The sequence below is a fragment of the Oreochromis aureus genome, linkage group 7 (genome assembly GCF_013358895.1).
Source record: "Oreochromis aureus strain Israel breed Guangdong linkage group 7, ZZ_aureus, whole genome shotgun sequence".
In the NCBI taxonomy this organism is placed as follows: domain Eukaryota; kingdom Metazoa; phylum Chordata; class Actinopteri; order Cichliformes; family Cichlidae; genus Oreochromis; species Oreochromis aureus.
The window spans coordinates 24,456,938-24,477,193 of record NC_052948.1 but is presented as its reverse complement, the minus strand read 5'-3'; the positions used below and the strand labels follow the sequence as shown (position 1 = coordinate 24,477,193).

Here is a 20,256-nt window from a genome sequence, read left to right as displayed (position 1 = left end):
CTGTTTAATGTTACCACAGAAAATTCAATCATTCTTATATCATTTGGTTGCTTAAATAATTGAGTGTACTCGTCAAAGAATATAAACCTTTATAAATTAGTTTTTCTGTTTTCTTTTAGTCACTGAAGTCTTGATCATTGGATCTTCCCATTCTATGTAATATTTTATTTGTGACCACACAAACCTACTACCAGTGTGAGGTTTTTTGAAGACACTAATAACTTAGACATCCCCTCTAATTAACCCGAGCCGTCATTACCAAATTAGAAAAAAAAAAGTTGCATTAGCATCACCATAAGAACAAGATGTGACCATAAAATAAATAGTTTACCTTGTGGGGACGTTATTTTGGTCCCCAGATGGAAACAGAGTCCTTCTAACCTAATATAAATGACTCTCATCAACAGAATGTAATCATACATGCATCTGCACACACACACACACACACACACACACACACACACACACACACACACACACACACACACACACACACACACACACACACTTACTTAAACATATGGATGTCATTTGTATCAAGAAATAAGATGTACAACATCTGGCAGTTGTGGACAAGTTATTACTTTTAAATTATAAAGCTTCAACCTGTTAGCAATTCATCGAGTCAGTATTTTTGGAAACTGCAGCTAAAGTTGGATGTTATCAGTATTTTATATAAAACTGAAACACTCAAGATATTCATCTATTTACTTCAATTACAGAATACTTTAATGGGCCAACATTTCTAGCTAATCTAATCAGGTGTCCTAAATACTTTCAGTAACTTTTAGCAGAGGTGAATCTCCTAAAGTTGCACTATTTTGGAGCACAGACTGTGACCTAAGCATAAGACAGTGCTGTGTAATACAGTAACTTATTTCGATTGAAAGCTATCCTCCTCTGCAGTACGGTAACTGAAATGTCTGTGGCTCCACACAACACAACAATTTTTTTTAAAGATCTGTTTTTCTAATAAAATCGTTGCTCAGATGTGCACTTAGAGCTCCCTGCTAAGTCTCTGAATTTGCACTTTGTACGAAATTGCTGCCTAACAGCTAAGTTCTCATCCTTTCTCTCTACCTCCAAACTGTAATTTATCTGTCTGTTGAGAAGATTGAGTGTTCATGCCAACATTGTTGCTCTCTGTTTGTTTAGGTGGGGTCACTTTGGTGTTCAAGTTGAAACTGTATTCTGACACTATTATAGGGCAACAGCGGTGACTTGATAATAGTAATCCATGTCTTTCAACAAGCCTGAGTTTGTCCATCCCTCATGCTCCTTCATCCACGACTCCACTATAAGAGAACAGTAATGTTCTCTAATGCACATTACTATGTCTGCAATCAATCATCGACAGCCCTCAGTTTCACTCTAAAACCATGACTTTTTAATTTGATCATTGTTTTTATTTATTTGTTTTTAAAAATTCATTTTATGAAAAACCCTCAAAAAAAGAGTTATGCGACTTATATTTACAAACTTAACTTATGGATGACTGTTATAATCAGTAAGTCAGTATCTTCTTCCAATAAGGCCTTGTCATCAGGACAAGTGGCTCAATAATTGTGCAGGATCATACTGGGAGCTTTTAAAAACCCTGTAATCTGCACAGGAGTTGAATGGCCTGCAGTGCAGCCATTGTGTCGACACTGGAGCTACTCATCACCTCCGGGGACCAAAGGGAGCACTGAGAACACAGTTTCTCTGCATGTGAAAAGAAGGCTGCTTTATGAATCACCCCCAGTCACTGTTTAGTCACCTTAGATACTCATTACACTGTTCACATTTAGACAATAACCACCCAGAAGACTCAAAAACGGTGAGGCATTAGATGTACTGAAGGATGAACCGTTGTATAAAAAAGAAGCACAACTTTTGTGTACAAGTATCATTTTGGTTATACCATGCTGAGTGATTGTGTCCCTCTCTGTTCTCTTGCCATCTTAATATCAATGTGAAAAATGCTCTCTTGGCAGGTCATCAAAGTCTGAAGAGCTAGAGACTGTATTTCTGCACCTCCTGACAGTATCTAGTAGTCTGTTTTCGTGCCAGTTCAATAGCTGCTGTGTTGAAATGAGGACAGCAGCAGCACAGATGGATGACAGTGTGCACTGCTGAACTAAAACTGAGGCTTAATCCTGAAGGTTAGAGACCTCTGGGTGAAATGAGGATATGATTTTTGGCAAATATTAAAAAAACAAAACACATATATGCAAATTGCTTTTTTGTGCACACTGAATGGGGCTGGCATTTTTTTTTAATTTTTTTTATTTTTTTGCTATTCCACTAGTGGACCTAAATATCTTAAAAACAGCCAGGTGAATTCTTGTTCCCCACAAAACTAAGCTAATGATTATTTCCACTATGTTAATATGAGGTTGATATGTTATGTTTTAGTAATCTGTCTCAAAAGCTGTTTGACTGATTGCCTGAAAGTTGTTTTTTGACATGTGTTTACCTGAAGAAAAATCTCAAAAGACTTGTTTGGTAATCACTTGACTCCTCACCCTTTGCAGTTATAACAGCTTCGACTCTTCTGGGAGTGCTTTCCACAAAATCTTGGAGTGTGTTTATGGGAATTTTTGACCATTTTTCCAGAAGTACATTTGTGAGGTCAGACACTGATGTTGGATGAGCAGGCCTGGCCTCAGGACTCTATGCAGGCCAGTCAGGTTCTTCTGCACCAAACTCGATCATCCATGTCTTTATGGACCTTTCTTTGTGCACTGGTGTGCAGTCATGTCGGAACAGGAAGGGGCCATCCCCAGACCTTTCCCAAAAAGTTGAGAGTATAAAATTTAAGTATTAACGGTTCCTTTCACTTGAACTAAGAGGCTGAACCCTACTCCTGAAAAACAACCACACACCATAATCCCCCCTCCACCATACTTTACACTTGACATAATGCAGTCAGACAAGTACCGTTCTCCTGGCAACCGCCAAACTCAGACTCATCCATCAGACTGCCAGAAGGAGAAGTGTGGTTTGTCACTCCAGAGAACATGTCTTCACTGCTCGAGAGTCCAGTGGGAGCATGCTTTACATCACGGCACCTGATGCTTTGGATCGCGCTTGGTGATGTAAAGTTTGGATGGGGCTGCTTGGCCACTGAAACCTATTCCATGCAGGTCTCTGTGCATTGTAAGGTTTGGAGGTCTGAAGTTATTGACTTTGCAGAAAGTTGGTGATCCATTATGAACCTCAGCATATGCTGATCCCACTCTTTGATTTTATATAGATGACCACTTCGTGGCTGAGGTGCTGTCATTTCCAGTTGCTTCCACTGGACTGGACTTGGTGGCATCCTTTGACAGTACCAACCTGGAATACACTGAGCTTCAAAGAACAACCCATTCTTTTACAAATGTTTGTAGAAGCTGTCTGCATGCTTAGTTGCTTGATTTTATACACCTGTGGCCATGAAAGTGGTTGGAACACCTAAATTCAATTATTTGGATGGGCAAGTGAATACCATTGGCAATATAGTCCAGCCTTAGAAGTCTAAAAGAAGGAAAAATATCTCTTCAGCTCTCTTGATCTGTGACCTTTACATGATCTCAAGCCCTAGTTTCAAGTCTTGGTGAATATTCTCAATTATGGTCCCTAGAAAGGAAATTAAAGCAACATAGTATATTAAGACAGGCCTACTGTTTATAGTTGCCAACCTGTAAATGTGAAGTTGGGGATGACTGTATATGATGACCGTATATAGTAGTAGAGATACTCAAGTCACATTATGCACCATAAAAACTGGTGGTAGTCCCTCTATATGCTCTAACAAAGCTCTCTTCATCTTTATTGCTATTTTTTGTGAAGACTTAATATAAATGTGAGTGCTGGCTTCAAAGCACTGGCTTGCAAACATACTACCAAGGCTCTTAATTTGCTCAAGAAAATCTTTATGTTTGATTTTTGGGAATATTTTGGCAACTCCCCCAAATGGCACTTTTGGATATGTTGCACATCTTGTTTATGAGCAGCTTGAGCTTTCTTAGTTGGATCACTGGTATATTCATAACAACCCTGATTTTGTAACTGCTAAAATCTTTTCTTTTATTCACATTGTCCATTTGCTTTCCTTGTCATGTACTGATACGTAAGAAGTTAAACATTTTTCTGGCTTAAATGTGGAGAGCTACTGTTTTTTTAAACCACCACTCTCACTGCTCACCCTCTGCATGGCCTTCTGGGACTCTGGTGCGCTGCTAAGCCACAGATATGGGCTTTCAACACCAGTCTGGCTGTGATCGCACCCCCTTGGAATTCCTTGGTACGAGTTCACTCCCAGTCCTGATTATCAGCTCATTTCACAGTGATTACATTTTTGTGTGAGTGATTGTAGAGTTATTCTAGTGAGGAGTCAATTTGAGCAATATATTTCTAGCCAAGCTGGGATATAAAGCTGCTGCTTCATTAACTGTTTTTAAATTGTTACAGTATTTCTAATATTCATGATTCAGGTGGTATTATCCTTTATTTTGTTGATTTAAAAAACATTTTTATGCCGTTATCCTCAGTTCTTGTTTTCCCCCTTTGTTTCACGCTGTTTCATGCATGAGACTGGCCTTAGTCCTTCTTTCAGTCTACTTCCTATCTGTTTTTAAAGTTGAGATCCTCATGTGATTTTCTGTGCTTATAGTTCCCTCTTTTATTCTTTTCCTACCTTCATCAGTATTTTATTAAGTTCACCTGTTCCTTATTACTTTACCCTCCTTGTGTTTAGTTGGTTGCTGTAGCGCGAGTCTTTATCAGGTCATCATTTTTGTATACCTCGTCATTAATCTTTTTTTTTTCCTGAATTAATTTTTTGCTCATATAAGGTGTTTTTTCTGCCACCACTCTCCAGCTTTTTCCATCATTTCCTGTCTACTTTTTTCTCCACTGAGCAACATATCTCAACCTGACATAAATGAAAGTCTTTTTTTTTTTAAGTGAATATCAACTACCTTTCTTATCTTTGAAGCAGTGAAAAACTCTTGAAACAGCTCTGAAAACAGGTCACAGCAGGTTGAAAAGAAAATTTAAGATTAAGACACAGTAAACAAGGACTATCTGAGGCAGGAGTGAAAATCTTCAGCTGTAAACTATCAAGATTCTGACTTGGCCCTGGACTCAAAGGACACAAAGGTATAAAAGTTTCACAGCTTTATTGCTGGGTTGGGGGTAAACGAAATTTTCTGCAAGATTTCTCTCCACAGGAAAAATTCACAGATGGCTTGTTACAGAATTCTCCGTCAGGGAAGCTCAGAAATAAATATGTCTGCACAAAAGCCAAAACTATCACAGCATGTCCAACAGTGTAGGGTCAGCTGAGAACTTTCTTCATCCTCAAGTAAAAAGAGGTAACAATGAATTTCACACAGGTGAGCTAATTGACAACAACTTCCATGTGCGTCATCCAGGAGCGCAGGGACACATGGAGGAAACTTCACCCTGAAACAAACTTGCAGAGAAAATTCATGCACACTCACACACATGCGCACGTGCACATACAGACAGGAGAGAAAGAGAAAACAAAGAGAAGAATCAGATAGAAAATGGCATGTCATTACAGGAGGACCAGAGGACCTTGACAAAAAGCATGCCGGTCTGATTTTAAGATGTTCTCAGTAAAGTACACTGGCTGGGCCACATGCTGAATTATGGATTTAGGCCTCACTCAGCTCGCAGCTGAATGTGAAAAACGACAAGGAGCTCACATTTTAGGCGCTGAAGCCAGAGTGGTTTTGATAAATTGAGTCTAGTAATAATTGTATTTTCCAAAGTAAGGTGCTCCTTAATTTGAAAAACACCCTGTGAAAAATGTACATATGTTTCACAGGCAATAAGGGTGTTGTAAATAATGCAAAAAATGCTCAAGTAACGTATTTGAGATTTAACAAGAGAAATACATGCTTTAATGGAGGCATTGGTCATGCTCACAAAAAACACCATGCTTCTCATCTCGGTTCACATGCAACAGCTCTTATGATTTTTTTTAGCAGTTTGTTTCAGAGTAGCATCAGCCTGAAGTGTTAATATAGTGCCCATATTATGATCTGGGTTTCCATTTCATAATAATTCCTCCATCATTTTAATAGATGACAGCAGACATTGTGGGCTGCTGGCTTTATCCCAGTGTAATCATGTTCTGAAATACCATGAAAGGTGACTCATCTGCTGTAATACTGAGTATCAGTTGCTCAGAGCTCCAGTTTTGGAACATGTTACAGACAGGTTAAGTGTCTCTGTGTGATGTGCTTGGAAAGAAGTGGTTCCTAAAACGGTAAGTCTGTCATAAATCTGAACTCTATAAAGCTCAAAATGCAAACCTTTTATGAAGGCGTTACGGGCCACAGAGGTGCTGATGCTGTTCTTTGGGCTTCTTGGCATTTAGAACTTATTCTGCTGGGAGTCGCTCTGCTTTTTCTTTTTTTGCTGATGTTACCTGTGCAGTCCTGATTTAGAGCAGGTTCCTCCTGAGACCAGAGAGACTGAGTCATATAATTTGTGTTCCTGCAGATCACTAATATGGGCAGATGGGGGGAAAAAAAGACAAAGCAGATACTTCTGATGCAAAAATTAAAAAGCAGAGGGAAGAGGGAACAATAATTTAATTTATTTATTTTTTTTACCACAACAAAGCAATGTGTGTAAACCTTTCTGTTCTACACTGATTTTTGCCTCTTTGAAACTGTAAGTTGTCCCATGCTGTTTTATGAACCCACATATCCAGTCAAGCACTAATAGTAGTTTAAAACCAGTAAGTGCTGCAGGTTGGCTGCCCTTCTATGACTTGCTGCTGCAGCTGGATGCGTAACAAATACATCAAAGGTAACATGTTTCTCTTTCATGTGGTGTTCTCATTATTTTGCCCAGTGCCTATGTAAAAGAATCCATGCAAAAACAATGGACTATCAACAGGGGGCGCCAACAACCTAACAACAAGACCCTCTGCTCTGGAGTTAAGTTTTTCTTTTTACATACAAATGAAATAAAGTAAGTTATCAATGTATGCATGATATTTGTGTGTTTTAAGGGGTGGTGGGTGTACTTTACTGCCCCATGCTATCAGCCTCCCTGGTTTCATTTCAAGCCAAACTCATTAAAGGTTTTTAATGAGTGTGAGCTGACTCAACAGGTCAGAATGGCACCGCATGACTTTGGTGATAAGAATGAGTGTATGTGTGTGTTTCTGTGTTACAGCGATACTCATACTCACCCGAGAACTTTCAAGTATCATACACTCATCCTCTGCAGGCCTGACAGAAGACCTTTAAACAGGCACTTTTTGTCACAGAGCATTTAGCTGACTATAACAAACCAATGTACTTTAAATATCAAAACATTTATAATGACATTAAAGAAATTTGAAAATTTGAACTAGTGTAACTGTTAAGCAGTGTACAGATTTTAAACATTTCAGTTGTGCATAAGTGCATATTTTTATTTAGTTTTGATTAATTTGGAGTACTGTTCATTCAAGGTGTCTCAAATCTGGATTTGCTGCAGTAAAAATTAAGCTAAAACGTAGTGGAGTACAAACATGTTACTATTTACTCAAATTACAGCTAAATGATAAAGGTATCATTTAGAATTTTTTACAATGCTAATTCTACCTTTAAATATTCTAAGTCAGTGTTTTAGGTGGTGTATAAATTTGTGCATGTGTGCACAATTTACTTTTTTACACAGATGAAATCAAAGTGCCAATTCTTTAATTTGAGGACATTTTCATCAATATTAAAAGAACTACAGAACTGCTCTTTTACTACAAGTGTTTAGAAATAGTTGGACACTCCATACAGAAGTGTAGAGAGAAAAAGCAACAGCTTATGAGCGATATCGCCTCATCTTCCAAGCATGGCAGTGCATCTGCTATGGTTTAGTCACTGATATTCTCTGATGATTTCACTGTCGACGGAAACAACAGGACGTGCAGCTATATGAGTGAAAAGAAAGAAGATGATTATCACACAGTCTCTGCGAAAGACACAGATCCCCCCACACATTAGGTGGTTGCAGTGAGCTGAATTCTATGTGTCCAAAGTCCAACACCTTAAATGGACTAAAAAATTTCAAGCGTGAGGCTTTAGTTTGACCGGCTCATCACATCTGCATCTGTCCAATTACGTTTGAGTACCAAATCATTCTCACTATTACTTCTTTTATACTCAAGCAGTGATGATTCTGGTGCCCAATACAGAACCTTCTATACATTTCCACTGCATGTTTCTATTACCAGCTTTTTCACAGAAGCACAGCACAAGATATTTGTTAAGCCCACAGTTTTGGGGTTTTTTTGGAATCCCTGTTGTTAGTGATTTTGGGAAGGGCTGCCACCCAGCAATGATTTACAGATGTAGCCTGGGGATGCTGTTCTTTCTACGTAAATTGCCTAACTTTTACTACATAATGGTGTATGCTTGATTCTTAAGGCTGTCTCAAGAATGTGTGCTGTTTAAAGCACCAAGGCAGATCTGGCTCCTCAGCAGAAGGGGAAAGCATTTATAGCAGATAAACGCTATCTGAGATGCATCTGCCCCTTGAGCTGTTCTATCTACTGTTCACTGAAACCTCATTAGAAGTATTCTCAATGAAAAAGGGGCTGTCAAGAAGCCATCTTTAAGCAAGGGAGAAAAAGCTGATATATGCCAAATTACACAAGAACTACAACAATAATCAGCGGAAACAGTGATGAATCTAAATGAGAAAGTAGTTCAGTATGCACAGAGGATTCAGGAGGTACAACAGTGAGTGTCTACAGCCATCGGTAAAACATGGTCGAGGCTCTGGCGTTGGGGTGCTTGGGAGCTCAATGTTGGGAAATTGATGGAATTTTGATGGCAACAGCTTCACTTTCAGCACGACAATCACCCTAAAAACGCTGCCAATGCAGTAAATGCATCCCTGGGTAGAAAAGCACATTAGGGAACACTAAGTTATGGATTGGGTTCCCCAGAACCAGGACCTCCACACTGTTGAAGCAGTGTGGAATCATCTTGACAGAGAACGGAACAAAAGCAGTAACATTTAAAGAATAACTTCACTATATGTAAGTGGAGAAATGTCGTATGGCACAGCAGTGTATCTAACAGGGAATGAACACACAAGTCTGAAATGTGTGTGTTTGAGATCAGTGGTGTCCCCTACATTCCTGTGCTTCTGACTCACTTAGTGACATGCACCATTTACCTTTTTACTGTGATCCTATCAACAGTCCCACCTGTCCTCTTTTTGTATACGTGTGTGGCTGTGATTTTAGCACGTATCACTTACAAGAGGAGACAGGCGAACATATACAGACACAAATACCGGGAAGGGCATCCAGTACAAACACACAAGTAAAAGAGGGTTTAAATTAGCCTGCTGCTGACTTTAGAAGGGATTAATAAGGAGGAGTGGACAAGTTGACTTACAGATTAGGGATAATGTGTTTGTTACCATGTAGGTAATTCTCAGATTTGTGTATCGTTTATTTTTAAATACTGAATCTTGTTGTTTTTTTGTATTTTAGAAGGGATTTAACAAACTACTTATAAAAAAATAGCCTTTGTATCGTTTTAAAACAATATTCTTTCCACTTGAAAGTCAGAAAAAAATATTAGTAGCAGTTGGCAGCTGTGAAAGGTCGTTGGTTTGATTCCAGTTGGAGATACAAATTTCTGCAGAATTGTTTCAGGAAGAGGCATCCAGTGGAAAACTCTGCGAAGTCAAAACATGTAGAGCTTTGCCCCTGGTGAAAAAGGGAGCATATACTTAAAAGCATGATTTTAAGCCAATAAATGTCTTTCAATCAGTCGGTTAACATGCATTCATTTGGGAAGGCTTACACACAGAGGAAAGCATGGCCTCAGTCAGGAAAAACCCAGTAGCATTAAAGGCAGCAGAGTGAGAGACTGAGAGTGAACAGGGATGAAAGACAAGACAAGCCTGGTGCAGCAGGAGTGAGATGAATGTTTAGAGTGAGATGCAGAGGCAGACATATCTCATGCTTGCATTAGCTGGGGCTTAACATGGCTTTTTATTAGGATAATTTAAAGCCTTAGGGCAAAGAAAATAGAACAAGCCAGCTAGGATACCTGCATCACGTCCATGTTCTCCTGGTGTCTTGGAAATTTCCACCATAGCTGTCCTCCTCTCCTTCTTTCTCTTTGTCTATATCGACTTAGGTTTGAGAAAAAAAATGAAGGTCTTATAATTGAAATGAGTAAAAGAAAAAAAAAAAAGACAGTTATACCATCCTAGTATAGACTGACTGAATGGGACTCAGTGAAATGTATCAACATTTATACACATTTAACGTTGTATAACTTTGATGATTTTCAACTTGTCCTTATTAAAGGATGATTTCTAATTATAGGCTAGATTAAAAAACCCCCAAACTTTACAACATGTAAGCTGTTAAGCAAACTTTGGTCCTGCTGTTTCTGTATAATTGATAGATGGTCATAATAATACCACTATTAAATCAATGATTTAAACTATAATCTTATCCCTGATTTCAACAAACATGAAATGCATAAACATACAATAGGACTAAACTGCTTACTAGGTAAAAATCCACAGTGGCATAATACAACAGACTGTGTGACTCATCTTACTAAAGAAAAACTTTAAACCACACCTTCTACCTTGTTGCTGTAGGCCTTAAAAAGTCACACATATTACTTTCAACAAGTACGTTTGTTTGAAACAAATTAATCAAAGTTGCACCGTCAAGCCCACACAGTTTCACTGAGCGCATTCAGTGCAGTAAAGACCCCGAAGGCCACGGCACCTTAATGTATCTTGCAAAGATGAAGGAATGTTTTTCTTCACACTGCAACACATTGTGTTTGTGCGCGTAGACCACCTTGTTCTTATTCATTTACATTGCTGCATCCTAGCATTTTCAAGGCAGCATTATAAATACTGTAGTCACAATATTGCATATATACAATAAAAAGTTAATGTTTTGTAAGAAAAATATGCTTTTTTTTTTTTTTGCAAAAGCAAATGGTTAAGTTTGATCAATAACATAATTTTTGGGGCACAAGTAGTATTTTCAAATTACATATGCAAAGGTATCCAAAGACATCCCAAAAAGTTGGTTCTCTTCATCTGGACGTAGCGTTTTTAGTTGGAGAAAACGTGTCACCACTCATCCAAGTGACTCCTTCTCTCTTAGCTGCCTGCAGGTTTCTCCAACCTTATAAACAGTACATTTGCTCAATGACTGAAACAAGCAGCACTAGTGAACACTGAGCTGTGAGGTCAGTTCCTTGATCTGAACACAGTTTAGATCAACACGGTTAATAATTTTAGAAACATGGCAGCAGCTTCACACAGTCATCAACCACATGTACAAGAAATTTAATAATATATATGAAAAAAACAAACAATATTCATGAAATACATATCCATTCATTCTTACTTTGACCTCAGAAGCTAGTATAGTATAGTTTATTTTGCATCTGCAGGGATTCATGGATTCTAATATAAATACAAACATTAATGCAAGATCTTGTCTGATTCATCGGAATCAGAAATGGTAAAATACAGCTGAAAGCACTTTTCAATCCAAACCTTGTTCACCTAATCACACACTTACACACAAATAGTTTGACACGCAGTCTGTAGTAGCCAGGCTTTGAACCGCTAACCTTTACCCCGTCAGTCATTTCCACCCCACAAATTAAAAGTGACAGTTAACAGTAAAAACCAATAACATGTTGCTGAAGTCAGCACACACTTCACAGTATGAGAATACAGATTAGATCAAATTTACTTTTGTCAAAGACCAGCAACAACCATTTCATCTCTTGAAGATGCTCCCAGTAAAACAGGTTTGTGACACTTGGAGTGGGACTATTTGCTGTGTAACGGCACAAAACTACCCGGTCCTGAAAGTCAAGGTGTCAGCTCAGTTAGACAGAGAAAGAAGGGGGAAAGTCTAGACCATGGTACATAAAATGGCTGAAAAAAGAGGGAAGCTAAAGTTGAGGGGTCAGAGGTCACTTACAGGCAGTGGGAACAAAAAAGGTCTAATGTCAGAACAAAGGGAGTAATTGAAGGCAGGCACTGTATCACTCTCACACAGCTTGAGAACAACTATTCTGCCTGTGCCTTCTGTCTGTACTAAGGATCATTTAAAAAAACAAAACAAAACAAAAAAACTTCAAACAGGTTTTCTCAAACCTGCGTACAGTGGGTGATTTCACCAACAATACCTTTATTGTTCATTGTGGAAGCATTTTTGACTCAATAGCAGCTGCATGTTGGCTACATATGGAAAGCATGATGCAGCAGTACCCTGCGTAGTAATTACAGTTCTCTATGGTTGTTTTATGTTCGCCTCAAAGGACGGTTTGTTCAGTAAAAAATAAGCATGGCTGACTCAACAGTAAGCAAAGGACGTAAAAAAGAGTAAATGAATTCTGATAATATAGCTTTATTACACTGACAGAGTTCAACTGACATTACATAGGAACATGTACCTTCAGGATTTTTTGTTTAGACGAATTCATACACACACACACACACACACACACACGCACACGCACGCACGCACGCACACAGAACACACAGTGTTAAAAACAAACAAAGCATCAGAAAATCACATGATCTAAGAGACAGCAGTCTTTGAGTTTTGTGAGGCGGCTCCAGTTTGTACAACATTCTATATCGTTTTCAAGATGATTTACCAGTAATGAAGCTAAACGAGCATCCACACAGACCCACAACGAATCCACACGTCTCTGTCTGTATTTACCTAACGGCAGTGGTTCATATACAAGTGGTTTTATTCATTGTTTGTGGCATGATTCACTCACCCCTGGTCACCCCAGCGAAGAAGAGGCTCATCATCAATACAAAAATATAGTACAGCAATTTTCTTGTCATAGCAAACATTCATAACTGTCCATTAATGGCCCAATCATATCAGCAGCCATTCAGATTAAAAAAAACAAAACAACGTACAAGCAAAAAACAAAAATCTGCTACATATAGCAATGTTAAAATGGACACTGACCACATGAGTGAAGTTTTAGCCCATTGGTGACAAATTACTTGAAGTGAGAGCTAACTAATTTAAAAATCAAACTGCTGCATTTCTGACAAACTGTTTTTTTCTTCTTCAGGAAACCATTTAATTCCATTAATTTCAGCACACTGTATAACTCAAACTTACTCAAGTTGTATATTCCAGTATAACACAAAAAGAAGTTATTTCTCATTATGTAATAGCCATCACAAATGTCATTACATCACTTGGATTTAGGGACTTGAGTGAATTTCAACGGCAAATTGATGCAGCAATACGTTTTTATACATTTATGAATACGTTTCCCTGCCTACATCATATTACCTTGACTAATTGGCACATTCAAACAGAACATTTAAAATAGTGTTAGCCCAGCCTCTGTCCAGGTTGTCCCCTGCCTCTTGCCCCATGGTAGCTGGGATAGAAGCTTCGAAACAGGTACTTGTATGCTCAGACATACAAGCTAAAGATATAATACTGGGGTTGTTGTTGTGTATTCCACAAACACAACGTGTACAGAGACAAAACCCCACCATTTCTTGAGCTCCGATGCTACTCTGCTACATATCCTGCACAATGTGGTGAGAGAACTGCATCTCCGACTCCACGCTCTCCAGAATAAACAGAAAGAAAGTGATGAAAAATTTCTAAAATACTTCAAGTATTTTGTTCTTGCATTATAGACTGTAAAAAAAACAAACAAAAAACCCCCATTTATACTGGGTTCTACACAGCAATACCAATGTGTTGGTAATAAGCTAATAATAGCTTAAAATATCGGTCCAGCATCAAATTGGTCTGGCTGTAATTTTTATATTGTGCTGAAATGAATAGAAGTAAATGGAATTAAATATCAAACCGTATCACATGCTTCTCAGAAAGTCAAAATTGTACATCATTTGTAGTCAAGAGGCAACAGATTTCTTCAAATACACTGATAGGGTTGTTAAACATCAACACAGAGTGATCATAAAAGAATATACAGCGGTCACAGTTACAGTCAGATAAAATGACAGTCCTGTTTTGAGGCCAGATGAACACGGGGACTCTTTGAAGTTTGATAACTTGAGATTCTTCAGAGCACAACAAAAATGTTAAAAGTTATTCAAGGGATCAAAATATGATCTTTGGGTGAATGAATTAAATGTGAGATAAGAACCTTGTGGCTGCGAGCCCGTTTTATCAGCTACACTGTACACAGTTTTTCTGTCAATAAAATGCAAGCCATACGAAACAGATGCTTGACATACATTTTGCAACAACAACAAAACTCCCTCAACTTTCACGGTTCTCATTTATTACTCTTACTTCCAAGAAAACATCAACGTGAGCTGCATTTTTATTTATTTATTTTTTGATATACGAGTTTCAAGTTAAAAAAAGGCTTTTATTTTACCACCAGAAACATCTGGGGATTCCCCACAGGTGAGCCACATTTCTAAAAAGGGACTTTTTCCCCATCAGAAAGCTAATGGTCCAAAGATAATTACGCAAATAAAGCATCCAGTGATCTGCACACAGGCAGCAGAATTTGTACACATCCCACTGTACACTTATACACTGCCACTAACCTCCAGTATGCCTCAGTTTACTCACCTGAGGCAGAAAACCCATCATAGCATAGGCTACATTGTCTCTCAGGTAACATGAAGTCATGTTTATGGTTTGTGGAGGTGTGACTTTTTTATATAACATGACTACGTGGCCATTTGTCACTCATTCACATTACAGACGCAGTGAAGGTCTGAGCCACATCCACTCATTGAAGCACATGCCACCCACAGAGGAGTAGAAAGCTACCCTGGTTGGTGTGTGGGTGCATCAGTCACTGAGATGTGCTTCTGCGACGGCCGTTTTGTCTACGGAAATCTCCAAGGAGGCATTGTAGTTGTCTTGTACACGATGGAAGAAGTCTGACCTCTTGCTCCTCTGGGTCAATGAAAGGTCAAAAAAGATTGACAAAAGTTGAAAAGGTCAGCCCTAAAGTTCTTGGAGGCCACTGTCATTTGGTGACGCTCAAGAAGGTCAAAGGGCCACAATCAATGTACAGTGAGTGAAAGGTCTGTTTTCCCTCAGCATGCAGTGTCCAGTGTTTGGCAAATACATACAGTAGTTCTCAAACAGAGTCTTCATCACCTCACCTTTTCGTCCTTGCTTCATCCCTCTTTCCGAGTCTCATCCATCACCCGCTCCCTTTTCAGGTGCAGCAGTCTCGGTCCACCTGACAGAAGAGTGGGGAGCGGGATGGCAGGGAAGTGGATGTTGAAGGCTCAGAAGAGGATGAGGAGGAGGAAGCGGTGGAGGAGAGGAGGGAGGGGTAGGGGCTCATCTTGTCTATGTTGACATATGTGGTGTTGAGCAGGACGTAGTGCTCGCCACTGAAGCTGGAGAAGATGGCAGAGATGCGGGAAACCAGCTCAGAGAATGAGGGCCGTCGTTCAGGCTTTGGGTGCCAACACTCGATCATGACCGTGTAGCTAAAAACAGAGAAGAGAGAAATTAAATCATGATGAAGGCAGGACATTACCACATGGTTACACCTGTAACCTTCAAATATACACAGTACAGTGATTTGGCAGTATGTTTGAAATGTCAAAAGCTGGCATCTGAGATGTAGAGGATAAAGACTTAAAAGCTGCTGTATTGATGTGTATACTATATGTAATTGCTCCTCTCTGGGAAGTCTTTGTTTATGTGGGTTCTGAAATAACTTGCACAGCAGTAGAGCCTGACTGATTCAGGATTTTGAGGGTGAAAAAAAATCTATCTATGTATGTTTGTTATATGTATAAGCTACATGATGGACAAGGCATCAAAACAGCCCACAGCACCCTTCTGATTTTTTTATTTATACGTATGTCTGTAAGAGGCCAAAATTCCCTCATAATATCCACCATGATATGATGTAATAGTTGGGCTCTACAAAAGAGGGAAATTAATGGAACATTTTTACACTAATTGGAGACAATTGCTTACTTTACAAATTCTCAAAAGTTGTTTTATTTATTTTTTTTTTGAAGAAGAAGTGCCAATTTAGAAAGCCAGCGTATGAGGGCAGCACAAAAAAATTGTGCAAACACAAACATTTAGTGATTGTTCTGTAACGAGTCTGATTGCTGTTTATTTATGTCCATTAGCGACGAGGCATTTCTTTCTACAAACACAAGAGGTGAATTCTTGGTCATGGCAAACATGAACTGTGTAGCTCCTGCTACAAAAAAAGCATTACAAGGTGTTTGTAATGTTTGATATTTCTGTAATATAAATAGATACTGTAAACACATCTTTTTGGGCGGACAAATCACGTGATCTGTTGTTATGTGGCCCAGCCAATCAGTGGTGGGCTCCCAGCAATCCTAGCAGTTTAGTCAGTTCTAGAGATGTTGAATGTGACTTTGGTTAAGTTATTGCATATTTTTTCTTTGTGTAATGACTTTATTTATTATATCGTAGCTCTAAAATATCCTGCATCTTCTGTGCTACTACTGTTTCTTTGACATTTTTCAGTTTCACTTATTAGAAGGGCTTCATTTCCCTCACATAGTATTTTATAAAGGTTTGTTTTTTTCTCCCTCACAGGTGTTCAGGTGAAAAAAAGTAAAATATTTTAAGGGCTATTTGTATTTAACATCTGTAATTCGAGTGGGCCACATTTTTAATATTTTGCACCGAAGCAAAATAACTGTCAAAAAAACAATTCATTGTTAAGTATTCAGGAACTAACACCTCCTTATTAAAGAGTCTGAGGTATCTGCCATAATATGGGACCCAAAACATCCTGTGAACACTCACGAATGAAAAATTGCACAAATATTTGCAGATGTGCATCATCTCCTGACGTCTGTTTAATTTATAGCTTGGGAAATTTGGGCCTCTGCCTCCCTCTCACCTGAACACTCCCATTCCCCTCTAACGTCCACACACACACACACTATGCACACAGTGCACCTTATGATGTTATCTGGGATGTATGAGATCATTCTTGGCATTTGCTTCACAGGCCAGAGTTTAATGGATAAGAGCAAGTGTTAAGTGAGCTTTGCTGACAATGACTGACTTTTTTTTAAAAATAGAATTTTTTATTTTATTTTAAGAGTTTCAGGCAAGTTTGCTTGAAACAGTCTAAACAGTCCTGGTCTGACAAGTGATTGGCAGCAGATTCTGCCTGAAAAATCCAATGTGAACTGTTCCAAAGAAAACTAAAAAAAACTCGACTCTGTCAAGAGAAAAGGTTTTCTTAACACTTCCAGTAACTCTTTCACTAATGGGTCAGCACTTGACTACAGCAACACGTGCTCAGCAATCAGAATCAAAAAGCCTTTAGAAAAGAAATGTTGTACTTGCACTGGTTTTTCATTTAAATTAACTTCTGCATACTGTATGTGTGCACACTCACAGGGCATCAGGGCAGAACTCAGGCTGCAGCAGCCTCCTCCCCTGCAGGAGGAACACGGTGATGTCGAAGGAGTTCACATCAGAATACGGCGGAGCTCCGCGGGTCATGAGTTCCCATAGCAATACGCCAAAAGACCACTACATGGAGAGAGTTTAATTGTTATTCCTTTAGTGACATACTTGTTGTTCTGATGTAAACAGTTAAACACTGCTAAAAAGTCCTCACCACGTCTGATTTGGTGGTAAACTTGTGCGTCTGCAGACTCTCCAGAGCCATCCATTTAACGGGCAGCTTGACTCCGCTCTTGTTGTGAACGCTGTAATATTCTTTGTCATAAACATCTCTGGCCAAGCCGAAGTCTGCCACCTTTACTGTGTAGCTCTCATCCAGCCTGTCGGGGAAAACAGGAAATGCCTTTCTTTTTACTTCATTTTAACAAAAACTGAAATCATTACCTTTAACTTTTTTCTTTGACTATTTTCTACTTGCCATTGTTATAAGGTACTTATTCTACTCTTTATTGCTCTCTTTGATTCTGTCTCTTCCCACCTGGGTTTACTTCTATTTTCTGCTGTGTTGTGCGTTTTTATATTTGAAACTCCATCACTTTATGCTAAATAGGTAAATGCCAGCTCACATGCAGTTCCTGGCAGCCAGGTCTCGGTGGACAAACTTCTTGCTGGCCAGATACTCCATCCCTCTAGCCACCTGCAGCCCAAAGCCCATCAGGTCCTTAACTGTTGGGTTCTGGAAGAATCAATTAGAGTCACCTTGTAGCACATCATCAAACTTGTGAAATGTGTCTTGAAATGAACAAAAGTTCTGGTGGAGAAATTTGCAACATGCTTTTATGTGGGCCCTTACATGTCCCTCATCACGGATGAAGTTGCGCAGGTCACCGTGTTTCATATACGGAAGAACCACCAGGGGTGAGCCCTCCGGCGGAAGGCAGATACCCAACAGGGAGAGAACGTTGGGGTGGCTGAAGTCCTTCATGATGATCCCCTCCTTCAGGAACTGAGACACCTCTTCCAAGTCTGTGATGCCTGATAAGAAAAAAATAAGTTGACATCATTTTCATGTTAGCTTAGTTAGTTTTTGACTTTTATCATGAAACATTTCTAAAATTCCCCCGTAAAGTCGAAATAAAATACACTTAAAGGGGACCTATTATGGTTTTCTTTTTTTAATTATGAATACAGCTGTTCATCCCCACCCATCTTATGTTCAAACCTTCTGTTTGAACTGGGTAACCAATGAGAAGAAAGTTGGCTTAAGGGGACAGGAGCTAAAAGAGCTTATTTCACACTAAAAACACGAATTTAGTCACTGCATCAAGGCCCAGTATGAAATAAAAAGATTAAGTGGCTGAATAGGCCCTCTTTAAATGTTTTTCTTTGTTTATGAACATTTGACATTTGGCAGGAATGATAATTGTAAGATAAGGTGCAACTCTCCTGTCACGATATCAGTGGGAAGCCCCTTCCTTGGATACCTTTGGGGAATGAGAATGCTGATAGAAACCCATCTAAGAAAACACCCTCCCTGAAGATTCACCCCAGACTTGACCCATTCCCATTTGCCAATTGCATCCCTGCTTCTGGTGTCTTGCACTTTAGCCCTGCTGACTTTGCTATAATCTAGTTAGAAATGGAAGCTCTTTAGCCTTCAGCTGAGGTCAGACCCCAAAGGCAGAAAGAGAAGACATTTGATTTCAGGCTTGATCTTGAAGTTTTTCTGTGAGGAGAATGTCTCTATCACATAAACTACTCGTGCTTGTCATAAAACATATTTGCCATTCAACTAGATATAATAGTAACAGCTACAGTAGGATAAAGGAATCAATTTAAGCTACTGACTGCAACAAAATTCAATTGCACGTTCACTATAATTGTCCTACCACCGAAAATTATCCTACTACCTCCTATCCTAGCATCCTACTGTAGTTTGTGTCCCCTAGCAGCTACACAGGTCCTTTCCCCATATTGTTCCTGCATCAATCTCCCTTGCTGCAACTGACAGGTTACACGATTAGCCGGGACCCTAATGCTGTCCTCACTATCGAATGCTCATTCATCACCATCATTTCAAGCCTGAAAAGGATTCAGGCTTCTGATGAGATGAGATCTTTAATGCCATTGGGAGCGCGGTGATATCATACAATAAGTATGCAATATAATATAACTAGATGAATGATTGAATAACTGTAGCTGGATGCAAATCCGTTTAGACAACAACAGTGTCTTTAGTCTGTGTGTGTGTCAGGTGAGGGAGGGGTCATGATGCATTTTACCCAGGGAAGCCTCACTTTGCACACACCTGACTCTTATTTATTAATTACATTTACTTGGAGTGAGATTTTCAGAGGGAGACACATGGTTATGCTCCTTGGAGCACTTCAGTGGCACTTGTTTACATACTGTACATATTATCTGAATTGAGGCCTAAATATTGGGTTAAAAGTCACAAAAGTGGTTGTCTTTTTACCTGGATAAACCACCGTGGTAACTTTGAGTGAACCCATACGCTGGTTGGGAAGAGGTTAAACTACTCTATGCAAACTGTGTGTCATATTGTCAAAGAGTGTATTAATTAGGTGATGCAGACGATTGATCCGGAGTCCATCTGCCTCAAACTTTAACGTGTTGTGCATTCAGAGGTGGTCTTCTTCATGGGTTGTAATGAGTGGTTATTTGAGTTACTGTTGCCTTCGTATCAGCTTGGAGCAATCTGGCCTTTCTTTTCTGACAACAAAATGACATTTTCCTCACCGCCCCTCACTCGATTTTTTCTTTTTTGGTTCATTCACTGAAAATGTTGTGTGGTTGCTGATTACATATTAGCATTAATGAGC

The 20,256-nt window shown here is 39.1% G+C and overlaps 1 protein-coding gene across 2 annotated transcripts in view; it reads right to left on the bottom strand.

The window, feature by feature from the left end:
• Nucleotides 1–12,392: 12,392 nt before the first annotated feature.
• met (MET proto-oncogene, receptor tyrosine kinase) overlaps nucleotides 12,393–20,256 on the bottom strand; it is a 66,057-nt gene continuing 58,193 nt past the window's right edge. The window contains exons 17-22 of one of the 2 annotated variants that reach the window (XR_005613847.1): nucleotides 18,267–18,448; nucleotides 18,040–18,149; nucleotides 17,628–17,793; nucleotides 17,403–17,539; nucleotides 15,148–15,483; nucleotides 12,393–14,935 (exon numbers count right to left, since the gene is read on the bottom strand). Coding sequence is in view for 1 of the 2 variants with exons in the window: in XM_031736253.2 (XP_031592113.1) it covers nucleotides 15,204–15,483; nucleotides 17,403–17,539; nucleotides 17,628–17,793; nucleotides 18,040–18,149; nucleotides 18,267–18,448 (875 nt within the window). In the remaining variant the exon portion in view is untranslated. Of the gene's footprint in view, nucleotides 15,484–17,402; nucleotides 17,540–17,627; nucleotides 17,794–18,039; nucleotides 18,150–18,266; nucleotides 18,449–20,256 lie in introns of both variants that reach the window. The other variant, XM_031736253.2, reaches the window with a different exon arrangement.